The 13,944-nt window shown below is 38.9% G+C and overlaps 1 protein-coding gene across 1 annotated transcript in view; it reads right to left on the minus strand.

The window, feature by feature from the left end:
- The window catches only part of LRP1B (LDL receptor related protein 1B), a 1,279,381-nt gene that overhangs the window by 662,044 nt on the left and 603,393 nt on the right, over positions 1 to 13,944 (minus strand). The window contains exon 7 of the mRNA XM_026647738.1: positions 3,162 to 3,324. Within this exon, the coding sequence (XP_026503523.1) occupies positions 3,162 to 3,324 (163 nt within the window). The remainder of the gene's footprint in view (positions 1 to 3,161; positions 3,325 to 13,944) is intronic.

Here is a 13,944-nt window from a genome sequence, read left to right on the forward strand (position 1 = left end):
TCTCCAACAGCCCCAGCCAGTCCCTCTGTCCCCAACTGTCCCCATGGCCAGGACATAGTCACTACCAGTCTACTGAGTGTCCATTTGCTCGCTTCAGCAGCTTTCTCCATGCTGTTGCTGCTGCTCAGATCCAGCTGCTCACAGGAAGTGAGAGTGTGTGTGTGGGGGGGCTCTTTTGTGGACCGCATGACCCACCTAGACCCTTCTCATGACCGAATGTGGGTCAGGATCCACCATTTGTGAAACGGTGCTGGGACAAGATTGTGGAGACAGAGTGTTATGGGGTTGGCACACACATTTTCTGTGTAATTGTAGTCCTAGCTAATAGCAGAATGCAGCAACTGCCCAGTTTGGAAAGAGTTCCTTTTCATGTCACAACCTAACATAAATGCAAGTAACAATGCATTTCAAGTTACTTCAATATAAATCTGAGGCTGGAGCTTTAATTTAATGCTATTCAATAATGGGGTGATGCACTTCATCTCTTCCCATGCCCCATAATGAATCTGCAGGAAAGTGAATACAGCTTGAGACTCTATTAACTATTCCAATGCTCCTCTCCACTTCAGGATCCCACTAAAGGAAGCCCTGGGTCCAGGGATTCCACTCTGCCAGAAATAGGAAGTCTTAGAAGCCCGTGTGGGGACTATGGCCTCTGCATGGATCTTCTGGGATCTGAAGATTCCATGAAGGAATCTTCCATGGGAAGCTAAACCCTTCTTCGTTCCATGGGAGGAAAAGAACCCCCTTTCCCACTGCTCATGTAACCATTTGGGGGAGATCTCTGCAAAGGGAACTTTAGAGTTTTCCTCCCTGCTAAGACTCCCACCTGTGGTTTCTTCCATTAGAGGACACATGCTGAGCCTATGGCATTAAGAAGAAATACTTTAATGTATTAATTAGATTAAGTCTTCACATCATTATTTAAAAAATCTAAAACTGTTAAGACACTGTTTATTTTTGCACCAGCAATATATATATGTTATGACTAATAGGCTGCCTTCTGTATTGTATTATTTAATACAGTGAAGCATTTTGGGATACAGTAAAGGGTTATGCGATACTGTATGAAAGATGCTGTACAAAATCAAGTTGTATTGTGTATGGTACCAGTTGGACCACACTTGGAACACTGCAAACATTTTTGGGCTATGTTTATATGGAGGGCGAAAAAATACCAGAGTGGGAGTGACACTGTTTCGAGGAACAATAGGATGGACTTGAGCAAAGGAAAAGACAGTGGAATGTTCTGTCAGTGGAACTGAGAGAAGCTTTGTTGCTTTAAAAAATTTTTCATAGTAGTTTGAAGTCAGATTTACAATGTAAGGAAACTTCCTGTGCTGGCAAGAGGTATGGACAAGACAACATACAAAATAAAAATGATCTCTAATGTGTGTAACTGAAAAAAATGTTCTTGAAAGTAAGTATAGAACCCCCACACAATGTACATGTACAATATACATGACTTCAGTGTACAGAACACTCATTAAATATAAAAAAGTTATTTCCCTATTCCAATAAATGATACATGACAAAATTATATTTAAACAGCTATCAAAGCCAAAGGAATCCTTCAGAGACTAAGTGCAAACAACATGAGGCTTTTCTACTCTGAAATTCTTTGCCAAATTGAGGATCTTTGATATCATGACAGTGAAAAATGGGAAGAGTAGGGGAAAGAAAGATATTGGTGTTCAAAAGGGAGATTTGTTAACATATATGATATTCTGGTATGACAGTTTTGTTCCAAAAAGATCTGTGTTCTTTATTTCAAGGAAAATAATTCAATTCAATTCTGATATTTTTGACAGACAAGATTATTTAATAACTAGTTTGGAATTCAACTAGCAAATCCAGCACAGAACATGTAAATAAATGTAGTTGAAAAGGCTGCTGTTAGCCCATTTGAAAACCTCCAGTTCTTTCTTATGAGAATTACCAAACAAATCGGTTTAAATACAACTTCTTTCACTAATGTCTTTTTGAAACATCACTGCAGTCAGACTGAGTCAAGTTTACCATCTGTTGCAAATAGAAATACAGCTATATTCAGGAATTATATTATACAGCTTCCGTTGCAAAGTTTACATGCAAGCTGTTCTTGTCAAAATTAAACCCATTGTGATGATGCATCTTAATATTCAATCAGGCTTTAAGTAAAGAGTAACAAAAGTCCACATATGGATGACAAGCTGTTTCTTCAGTAAATATTTTCCTATTTATTGAGCAGAGGCTTATGGCAGTTTAGGACATATTCCACCAGTCATTTCATATTTAACTACCTGCAGACTAATAAAACAATAAGGAGGACAAAACAGCCACTCCAAAAACCTCATTGAAATTTACATCTTAAACATCATTTCCTCCATGCTCAGTGATGCATCCTACTTCATCATTTTGCTTGAAAACTTTTTCTAGCTGGTAGTGGTTATAAGGTAAAGGGTTTTAGTGGCCAGTATTTTAACTGAGGTTTTCCTCCCCAAATGATTCTGAATGTGTTTATGCAATAAAAATGCAATTCCATACTGTTTATATTTCACTGACTCCCAATAGGAGCACATGAAGAGAGTCTGGTGGCTTGGTTCTGCTCCGAAACATACTAGTGATGAGGTCCTAATGCCCCTACAGATTAGGGAGTAAAATATAAGAAGATGGTTGCGACATTCCTTTTCTTTATATTCTAAAAAGGGTTAGAATGTACTGGAGAAAACTTGTTAAGAGCTAAGTTACTTTTCCATTTTTCCTGCAATTTTAAAGTCACAAAAACATATACTATTATTAAAATGGTTCAGCAATTACTTGTGACAACTGAAGCAAGACCTTTCAATGTACACATTACCTACATATATTATTGTTGTACTTATTTTTTACAACAAAATAAACAGCTCAATAAATAACTGCAAATATTATGTCTCAAAACACCTGAATGAAATGGGTGTATTATTTACTCTCCTAGAGAGAAGTAGCATTCTTATCACATTGGGATGTCTTAAGGAAGTTTCATGAGCTAATAATTAATCTGTCATTTAAGGTTTATATTAGGTAAATGTGTGGCCTGAAAAGCACAAGCACTGAAATAAAACATAAATGTTTTAGATTTTTTTGCATGCAAGTATGCATTGTATAATTTAACAAGCATGTTATATGAACAATACTCTTACCCTGATGTTGGATCAACAGCTATTGCCTTAGGGTTTTGAAGATCAAGATCAATCAGGGTAATGCACACAGTTCCATTGTGATTACACACAAAGATTCTGTCACTGACATGATCCACAAAATAAAAATTTCCAGTGAGCCAGTCGATTGCCATTTGTTGTACATCTGCCAAAGGAAAAAATGAGATTATTAATCAAAAGTGCAAATGCAATATGAATAACTGAATTGTTGGCTATTCCATCAAAACAGATGATGTAAAATTTTAAAGAGCTCAAGATGTTGTTATGATTGGAATATATACAATGACTTTCATTTATTCCTATGGCATATAATAAGCAATTCAGTTCTTGAGTCAAATACTAAGAATGGTGAATGACTTAGTATCTGTCCTGATAGCTTTGTTCCCTTTTAAGTAGGGAAGATCCAAGTACAACTACAAAGATCTGGGACTTTCAAATATATGAATTTATTTCAGTTGGGTCAGGCACTCTGATTCAGACTCCTTTATTTTAAACTGGGACACTACCATCATTTTTTAGTGTTATGCCCAGAAGCAACATCTCTGCATGAGGGTGCTTTTATGAAATATAGAATACCATGAGAAACACAGATATGGATAGCTGTGTGTTGACAGAATTACAGATCCCAGTGGAGCAGCTGGTTTCAGAAAGTTACCACAGGTTTTTACAGATAAATTTGTGTGATGGAAGATGTAACATACACAACTGTGGCTCTTATGTTATATTGTTTATTTAAAACTGATTAAAGAACAAGTTTTTGCTGTAAGTTTAAAAACCCACATGTAAGTTGCAAAAAGATGAAAAAGTCTATTGTGTATAAATGAAAGAAGTTATGTATTTTAAATGAAATTCCCTTACAAAGATTCTGAAAAATCTGAGCTGTAGACTTTTACAGCCAGAGTGGGTTACATCAGGGGGAAAAAAGGAATTCAGGTACAGTAGGGATTTACAATGAGATGTTCTTTTAAATCAGTGGTTCTCAAACTTTTGTAATGGTGACTCCTTTCACACAGTGCGACCCCCCCTTATAAATTAGTAACTCTTTTTAAAATATGTAACACTATTATAAATGCTGGAGGTGAAGCGGGGTTTGAGATGGAGGCTGACAGCTCACAACCCCCCAGAGAATAACCTCGCGACCCCCGATGGGTCACGACCCCTAGTTTGAGAACTCCTGTTTTAAATCTTTGTTTATGGAACTTGTCACTGATCCTGACACAGAAATTAGGAGTTTTGCTTCTCATTAAGGTGATAGTTACTTCAAATTTTGTTACATTTTAAAAACGGTGACTATATAATATTTTCTCTCATGGAATCCTTGAAAGAATTTTCAGATTTTTGGTTTAAAGCCTGTGCAGTTCCCCTTAAAGACAGTTAAGAACATAAGAACGGCCATACTGGGTCAGACCAACAGTCCATTTAGCCCAGTCTCCTGTCTTCCAACAGTAGCCAATGCCAGGTATTTCAGAGGAAATGAACAGAACAGACAATCATCGAGTGATCCATCCCTTATCGTCCATTCCTAGTTTCTGGCAAAACAGAGGCTAGGGATGCTCAGAGAATGGTGTTGCATCCCTGCCCATCCTGGATAATAGCCACTGATGAACCTATCCTCCATGAATTTATCAAATTCTTTTTTGATCCCTGTTATAGTTTTGGCCTTCACAACGTCCTCTGGCAAAGAGTTCCACAGACTGACTGTGCGTTGTGTGAAGAAATACTTATTTTTGTTTGTTTTAAACCTGCTGCCTATTAATTTCACTGGTTTCACTGACCCCTAGTTCATGTATTATATGAAGGAGTAATTTCCTTACTCACTTTCTTCACACCAGTCACGATTTTATACACCTCTATCATATCCCCTCTTAGCGTCTCTTTTCTAATCTGAGAAGTCCCAGTCTTTTTAATCTCTTCTCATACGGAAGCTGTTCCATATCCGTAAACATTTTTGTTGTCCTTCTCTGTACTTTTTCCAATTTGAATATATCTTTGTTGAGTTGGGCCAACCAGATCTGTATGCAGTATTCAGGAAGTGGGCATACCATTATGATATTTTCTGTCTTATTATCTATCCCTTTCCTAATGATTGCCAACGTTCTGTTAGCTTTTTTGACTGCCGCTACACGTTGAGTGGATGTTTTCAGAGAACTATTCACAATGACTCCAAGATCCCTTTCTTGAGTGGTAATAGCTAATTTAGAATAGACAGTTGTATCTACTCTATTTGGCCAAACAGTAGGAGCATGAAGAAGCTCTTATAATAAAGACACTTATTTATTTTCACTCAAATTAATATTTCTGAGTCTTCTACTGGTGTTGATCACCTTGCTGAAACTGTAATGTCATTTATGACACTGGCAGCATGAAATCCTTCTGTAAGACAATTTAAACCAATTCCTAACCTAGTTTAATTATAATAAAATAACTTTATTTTCTTTAAATATTTTAAATTTTAAACCCTAAAATACTTTATAATTTAAAATTAATTTGCAATGCCCTATAATGGGCTCCATACTGTGTGTAGCAGAAGTGGTGTCTTTTTCAGCAAGAAAGCTATCACCAACATATAGGCCAGAAACGGCAATTGTAATTAAAATTGCATTTCACAAGATAAGAATTGTTTCCCTCTTGTTTGTACCTTTAGATTCTTGGTTTGAGAGCAGTGGGTAGAGTTTTCCTTGAAACAGATGTTCAACTGTTCACCATAAACACACTTACTGCATCAAGGCATGTAATGTGAACTTGATTCAGACAGACAAATTGAAGACAATTTGAGTTTGTGGCAATAAGTGGAGGTTTATGAAATATGCATTTGCTGAAATACTTAAATAGACATGAAGAAACTTGTATCATCTTTTGAAGGACTGATAATATATACAAGACTTTATTCAATAAAACATCAGGAACAAACATTGGCTGTATTCCATTTCAGCCACCACATTGCACAGTTCACTACTGTCACTTCTACTCACATCTTCTCTCTCCACCTACTACTTATTTTCCTTTTAATTCAAAGCTGATATTATACCCCCTCTCCTTATGGGGACAAGTATTATAGGGACATAGGAATTACCATGTGAGAACAGGACTGTTCCATCTAGTTCAGTATATTACCTCCAGTAGTGGCCAATGACAGATGCATTAGAGGAAGGCCTAAACCTCCTGAGGGTACCAAGATATTATACACCGGGGGAAGGAAGGGGCTATTTTTCTTACTCCAGGTAGGATATAGCATATGCAATGAAAAACATGAGCGAAATCCTGGCCCCACTGAAATCAATGACAAAACTCCCACTGACTTCAATGTGGCCAGGATTTTACTCTATCGATTGATATTGGAGCCTTTATGTACAATTTTCAAAAGTGCCTAAATCCCATTTTCTGAAGCAAGTTTTACTCACTTAGAAGCACAAGTTCTGTTTTCCTGGGGATGAAATTTAGGATCCTATGTGCCTAAGTCAATTCTGAAAATGGAATTTAGTCTCCTAAATCATTTAAGCACTTTTGAAAATGTTGCCCTTTGTAATTTTATATTCACTTGAGTAACTGTGGGTATTATATAGTTATATAATTACTTAATCCTTTAAAAAAATATTAAATTATTGGCATCAATAATTTCCTATGGATGTGACTTCTCCAAGTAAATTAGGTAATGCATGGACAAGTAGATACTTTTTCCTTCATTAAAAATAGCTTTTACATAATACTTGCATATATCTTAACACAGCTGGTGAAAAAAATTCAAGAAATTTTTAAAAAGGGGAAATCTTTCATGGAAATGTTTGTGATAAGTTTTCCTGTTTTGTGATCAGCTCTACTCATTCACATTTCACAAGAAATGGCAGTAGACAGCCATTTTATAGTGAAGGCTAGAGGTTAAAAAAACATGGATAATGTAGCAAATTCCACATCAGAAAGAAATGGTCACAGTTGAGGCTGCTTGAGAATCCAAGAGATGCCAAGCAACAGAGTAGAACAAGCACCGAGGGCTGTTAGTATTTATTTTCGTGCCCTTCCTTCCACAATATCGAGCCCCTGTGAGGAGCTGTGCAAGAGCAGAGGTTCCAGTTGCAAAAGCCGTATGTAACAGGCTGTCTGATTAGAGGACTCTCCAAAGGAATACAGGGATTCTCTATGGGGAAGCCCTAAACTTGGGCACTAAAACCTTCCACGGACATGCAGAGTAATGATTGCTGATGCAGGCAGTGGATCTTGTCAGGGTTAACCAGGATATAAAAGAGAATGGAGATGCTCTGAGAGGCAAAGGCAACTAGGGTCTGAGCCATGGAAGTCCTTCAGGGAGAAACACCTAGTTTTTGGAAAATGCTTATGCAAAGGTTTATGTTTTGTTGTAATTTAAGTTATTTTACACCACACTTCCGAAGGGTCAGCGACAGATGGGAGAGCCTGTGCAAAGGGTTAGGTCCTCTGCAGAGCTCATGGCATACTCTAAGGGCTACTTCATTTATTGCTGAGGTAGGAAACAAAATGTTCCTTTATTTTAAAAGGACTAACTCTGGATACACAGCCTGAAATGTCTGAATCAGAAAAAAAGGGAAATTAATCTTTGCCCCCATCCAGTGGCTTCTCTACTAGTGTCCCATTACCTAACTGCTGCCCTCTGCTGCTCTCCAGTTGCTGCACTCTTTCTCCCCTAACTGCTGAAAGAACCCTTCCCTTTCACTTACCATTAGGCTCTGTTTCTCTGAGGAGCAGTCTATTGCTGTCTACATCAGGACCAGAAGAAGCTGTTCTTTGTAAGCTACTGCAGTAGGCGCTGGCTGCTGCCTGGAGCAGCTGAAAGCAGACAGCTTAAACGGAGTCACTAGCTGCATGTGCCAGCCCCATTCAATTCAGTAGGTCAGTAGTGCGGGTGGGACAGATCTGGGACATTATATTAACTGTCCTTGCACCCAAGGATGCTCTCCCCACCATCTCTCCTCCTCTGCAGTCTCTCACTTTGGAGTCAGGGAGACAGACAGGAGGTGAAGAGCAGCTACTTTGTTGACATTTGGCTGCTGGAGATGCAAGCTCTTGAACTCAGAATCCGCTACATTTAGCAATGTACCTGGCACACGTGAAAAAAATAATGCCATAGCAGGGAAGCTGGTTATTATTGGAAGAACTGTGGATATGGGTTTGAGAGTGGGAAGTTTTATAGGAGAGGAAGGGGCAGAAGTCAGAGGAACATAACAAGGCTGCATTCACACATTAAAAACGTGTTATTCTGAGGACACACTGTAAACAAAGGAGCATAATCACACAGTATCAATAGGGGAGGGAAAATTTCAGAAAAGCCACATGCACACATGCCTCCTCAGAGTGCTGCTGCAGGAAAAGAGTAAGAAATCTCCCACTGCACAATGCCTCCTCTTTGCTGAACTATACACCTTCTAATATAAACCCTCTGGGTCATTATATCACTTCCATCTAATAGCAACCTGGAAATTCAACGCACTTTAGCAACTGCATTTAATATCTACAAACATGTGTTGCGTATTTTGTGTGTTGAAGGATCAGTTGCTCTTTTTGTCTTTTGTCTACTTTTTTGTGCTGCATGCCCTGCTTGTAAATTATAGCTGGTAAATTGCTCACAAGAGAAAAAAGTTGTAATGAATTACCAAAGTTCATCTAGCTCAAAAAAATGCATTCCACACTTTACTAAGTACATTAAAAAGGCACTTAACTAGTAGATGCATTTTTTATGACTCAGGCTTTTAATCTCCTCAATTTTGCTATCACCAAAGAACTAAAAGTCACATTAAGCCACTTTTAATTCTTCAGCTCTGTAGTTACCATGCAAGTTGGCTGCAGTATACCTTTTAGGGCTGCTGTTTTGTTTTTAAATACATTTTAGATCATACTTTCTACTAAAGAAGTTGCTAAGTAGGTTCAACAGCACGAGTCTAAATTTATAGATTAACGCCTACTTTTCTACAGAATGATTATGACACTCACCTTTTTTATGTAATTAAACATTTTTTGAGTTGTATACCCCAGGTGTATAGCTTCAGAAAGCTCCAAAAAAGAACGTCTGTCCACTGAAGGCATCTATATTTGGACATACTATATATGCCTGAAATTTCTCTCTTTTTTATGGTAAAGACACTTTTCCTAGAAATTTGCTGCTTAAAAACCATCATCCTTTCTTTTTCACTCTCCAGAAACAAATGTACCCAATATCCTATTAAGGACTCTAGAAAGAATAGTATAATAGACATTTCTTATATTCAAAACATTATTGAAGTTCATGAATATAGGTGAGGGCAAAATTTGGCTGAAAGTGTATTCATTAGCACATTATTATACTTGTATTGAAAGAGAGGTGACTGTTGTATAAGCTAGTGTGAAATACTGGACTGTAAAGATATGAAAGGGTTGTGCAGGTATTTCAATTTATTACTTGCATAGTTTATCACAGAATCATAAAACTGGAAGGGACCTCGAGAGGTCATCTAGTCCAGTCCCCTGGCACTCATTGCAGGACTAAGTATTATCTAGACCATCCCTGACAGGTATTTGTCTAACCTGCTTGCAATTTAAGCCCATTGCTTCTTTTCCTATCCTCAGAGGTTAAGAACAACATTTTGTATCCCTCCTCCTTGTAACAACCTTTTATGTACTTGAAAACTGTTATGCCCCCTCTCAGTCTTCTCTTTTCCAGACTAAACAAACCCATTTTTTTCAATCTTCCCTCATAGGTCATGCTTTCTAGACCTTTAATAATTTTTGTTGCTCTTCTCTGGACTTTCTCCAATTTGTCCACATCTTTCCTGAAATGTGCTCTCCCAGAACTGGACACAATACTCCAGTTGAGACCTAATCACCACGAAGAAGAGCAGAAGAATTACTTCTCGTGTCGTGCTTACAACACTCCTGTTAATACACTCCAGAATGATGTTCACTTTTTTTGCCACAGTGTTACACTGTTGATTCATAGTTAGCTTGTGGTGCACTATGACCCCCAGATCCCTTTCTGCAGTACTCCTTCCTAGGCAGTCATTTCCTATTTTGTATGTGTGCAAATGATTGTTCCTTCCTAAATGAATTAATTGCATTTGTTCTTATTGAATTTCATCCTATTTACTTCAGACCATTTCTCCAGTTTGTCCAGATCATTTTGAATTATAATCCTATCCTCCAAAGCACTTGCATCCCCTCCCAGCTTGGTATCGTCCGCAAACTTTGTAAGTGCACTCTCTATTCCATTATCTAAATCACTGATGAAGATATTGAACAGAACTGGACTCAGAACTAATCAGTGGAGGATCTTACTCGTTATGCCCTTCCAGCATGACTGTGAACCACTGATAACTATGGTACTCTTGGGGAATGGTTTTCCAACTAGTTATGCACCCATCTTACAGTAACTCCATCTAGGTTGCATTTCCCTAGTTTGTTTATGAGAAGATCATGCGAGACAGTCTCAAAAACTTTACTAAAGTCAAGATATACCACATCTACCACTTGCCCCATATCCACGAGGCTTGTAACCCTGTCAAAGAAAGCTATCAGGTTGGTTTGATATGATTTATTCTTGACAAATCCATGCTGTTATTTATCACCTGATTATCTTCTAGATGTTTGCAAATTGATTAATTATTTGCCTTATTATCTTTCCAGGTACAAAAGTTAAGATAACTGGTCTGTAATTCCCCAGGTTATCCTGATGTCATCAGAACTCTAAAATATCTTACATTTCATGTCACATGTTGTGTGTTTTTAATTCCAATTGCTTGTAAATACTTATAGTCTTTTATAGTGTCTGCATGGCTCTTAATATAAACATACTAATTTCCACTAGAAATAAGACTTCCAAAAGGAAGTGTGAGCTCATAGAAAATGGAAAAAAAATACTCTATATCTTTTTATTGGTTTCTTTATTGTCATGAAGGACTCAGTAAAAGCAAAAGTATCCAATGCACTAAATATTGCATAAAGGGCTTTGATTTTGCCACTGCAAGGAGGAAAACTAACAAATTGTCTCTGTCCACATGTTTTAGTACAAATCCTATTTTTTCTTGACATGTGAAGAGGCCTATGTATTTTTGGTATCTAGGGCCAAATGATATAACAGAGATTAAGAAATCCTGCAGAAGGGCACATAGTCCTCATTCAGTTTTTGGTGGACAAATAAGATTTTTGTAAGGTTTTTTTGATGCATTCCAATGTAAACAAAGCTAACAATTCTTCAGAAATGGGCACATTCTATGTCTCTTTCTGAGTAACAAATTCAAACCCTCTGTACATTTTTAAGCTAGAAAATCAAGCTTCTAAAACTTCAAAAAGTGCTTAGGGCAGTTGTGGGCAACCTGTGGCCCGCGGGCTGCATACGGCCCGTCAGGGTAATCCGCTGGCAGACCGCGAGACAGTGTTTACAGTGACCGTCCGCAGGCACGGCCGTCCACAGCTCCCAGTGGCTGCAGTTCGCCGTTCCCGGCCAATGGGAACTGCAGGAAGTGTCGCGGGCCACAGAGATGTGCTGGCTGCCACTTCCCACAGCTCCCATTGGCCGGGAACGGCAAACCACGGCTACTGGGAGCTGCGGGCAGCCATCCCTGCAGACAGTCAATGTAAACACTGTCTCGCGGCCCGCCAGCAGATTTCCCTGACCAGCTGCGTGTGGCCCGTGGGCCGCAGGTTACCCACCACTGGTTTAGGGGATTTCCTAACTCAGAATACCGTATGTTGTGAGTGCTATCTGAGGATCTTGAGGATCCACTAAAGGCTGACAGGAGCAACAATCTAAATGTCAATTATCAAGGGAAATCAGTCCTTGGTTAATGTTTTTAACACTAAAAGATCGTTTTATTTCATAGCTCTAATGCCATCCAAGTGACTTCTTATCAGCTATAGTTTAAGAGCTTCCTTGACATCAAAACTGTGAATATTCTGTTTCATTTTGGGATTGTGGTTGGATTTATTTCCATTAAACTGTATAGTATATATTTAGCTATAGGTTCTTTTCCAGAATGAAGTTTGTACCTGCATATTTGGAAAGATAATGTAATTCCTTTTAGCCAAAAATATAAGCAAAAATCAAAGACAAGCCAACAAATCCCAAAACAGCTTGTTTTTTCCCCTAAAACCTGTGAAATATAATTTTGTAGATGGTGACTCGTCACTCTGCCCCCCCCCCCAATAAAACTGTAGCCCATTTTTTAAAAGAAATAACCGATTCATATCGGAGTTTAGTATACAGTAGAACCTCAGAGTTACAAACACCTTGGGAATGGAGGTTGTTTGGAACTCTGAAACGTTCATAACACAGAACCAAACGTTATGGTTGTTCTTTCAAAAGTTTACAACTGAACATTGACTTAATACAGCTTTGAAACTTTACTATGCAGAAGAAAAATGCTGTTTTCCCTTTATTTTTTTAAGGGTTTATGTTTAACACAGTACTGTACTGTATTTGGGTTGCTCGTTTGTTTTTTGCATTGGCTACTGTCTGACTGTGTACTTCCAGTTGCAAATGAGCTGTGGGGTTGACTGGTGAGTTCATAACTATGGTGTTTGTAACTCTAAGGTTCTACTGTAGATCTTTTGTACTGATTTTGGGAGTGGGAAAGAATTTGCAAACAAAATCTGTTTTTTGGCCAGTTTAATATAGTAGTAGATTTTATGTTTTGAATTTTCAACTTTTGTGCAGTTCCTGGTGGGGGTAACAGAGTGTTCACTATGAAAATCAAATGAGGATGCTATAGAATGTTAGTAAGTCAATAGTGTATGGCTCATTTTAGAGCTGTTCACATGTAAATGTCTGTATGTAAACAGTAGCACTGGTCAAGAATTTTCTCTTATAACTGTTTTTTTTTATATATAAAAATTGGGTTTTTGATTAAACACATTTTTTCACTATAATTGTCTGCTTTGGTTGGAAAATGTTGATGTTTCATCAAAAAATGCAAACCAAAATATCTAAATTCAATACTGGTCCCACAGGGCCTCATAGCAGTTGTAGTTCAGATGCCTTAGGCGTTCCCATTTTCTCTAGGACCCAGGCTCTCTTGCTGGATTACATCTGCCATGATACACCATGGCAAGGAACTCCTCTGAGGTACTATCCTTCCCTCAACATGAGGGGAGAAGGTACATGGCAGATGTACTCCAGCCAGAGGGGAAAGCAGGAGCATGAGATATGCAAACTACAAGTCCCAAGAGGAACCACATTGCTAGCTTCAATTGAAATATTTTAGTTTTAAGCCAAAAAAATTGAGTTTTTGGCTAAAATATTAGACCAAAGAGTCAAATTTTTCTACAGGGGTTTGAAGTAAGGCTCCTCAGGCTCAGGGTGGCACTACGGGTTGGCCTAGCAACAATTATTACCACCACAAAATTTGCCATAGCCACCCTGTAGCAGTGGCCGCTCTCTGGCTGCACAGCTCTGAAGGTGGCAACAGTGCCACCAGCAGCAGAGCTGGAGTTAGCTCAGGTGGGGCACCGGGGTGCCCAAGAGCAGGCCCCGGCCCATGTCCACACCAGCCGGGGCGTGTCGCCCAGGGCAGGTAGAGGGTCTGGGGTTCTCCACAGCTGCATGGACTGACCTGCCCAGGCTTCTGGGCCATGCCTCCTTTGGTTGCTGCTCTGCAAGAGCTCTGCCAGCCCCGGAGCCAGGTCCCCCCCATCCTGGTGGCTATTTCTAAGCTGTGAGCAGTCGTAGCACGGTGGATAGCTGAGGAGCAGCCCATCCCCGACCAGGAGGCAGGGTCTTGGGGCAGGGGTGAGAAGAGGAGGCAGCGGGGCTGGAACTTAGGAGGAACAG

This window comes from Terrapene carolina, unplaced genomic scaffold (genome assembly GCF_002925995.2).
Source record: "Terrapene carolina triunguis isolate 2854851 unplaced genomic scaffold, T_m_triunguis-2.0 Scaffold62, whole genome shotgun sequence".
NCBI classification, from domain to species: domain Eukaryota; kingdom Metazoa; phylum Chordata; order Testudines; family Emydidae; genus Terrapene; species Terrapene triunguis.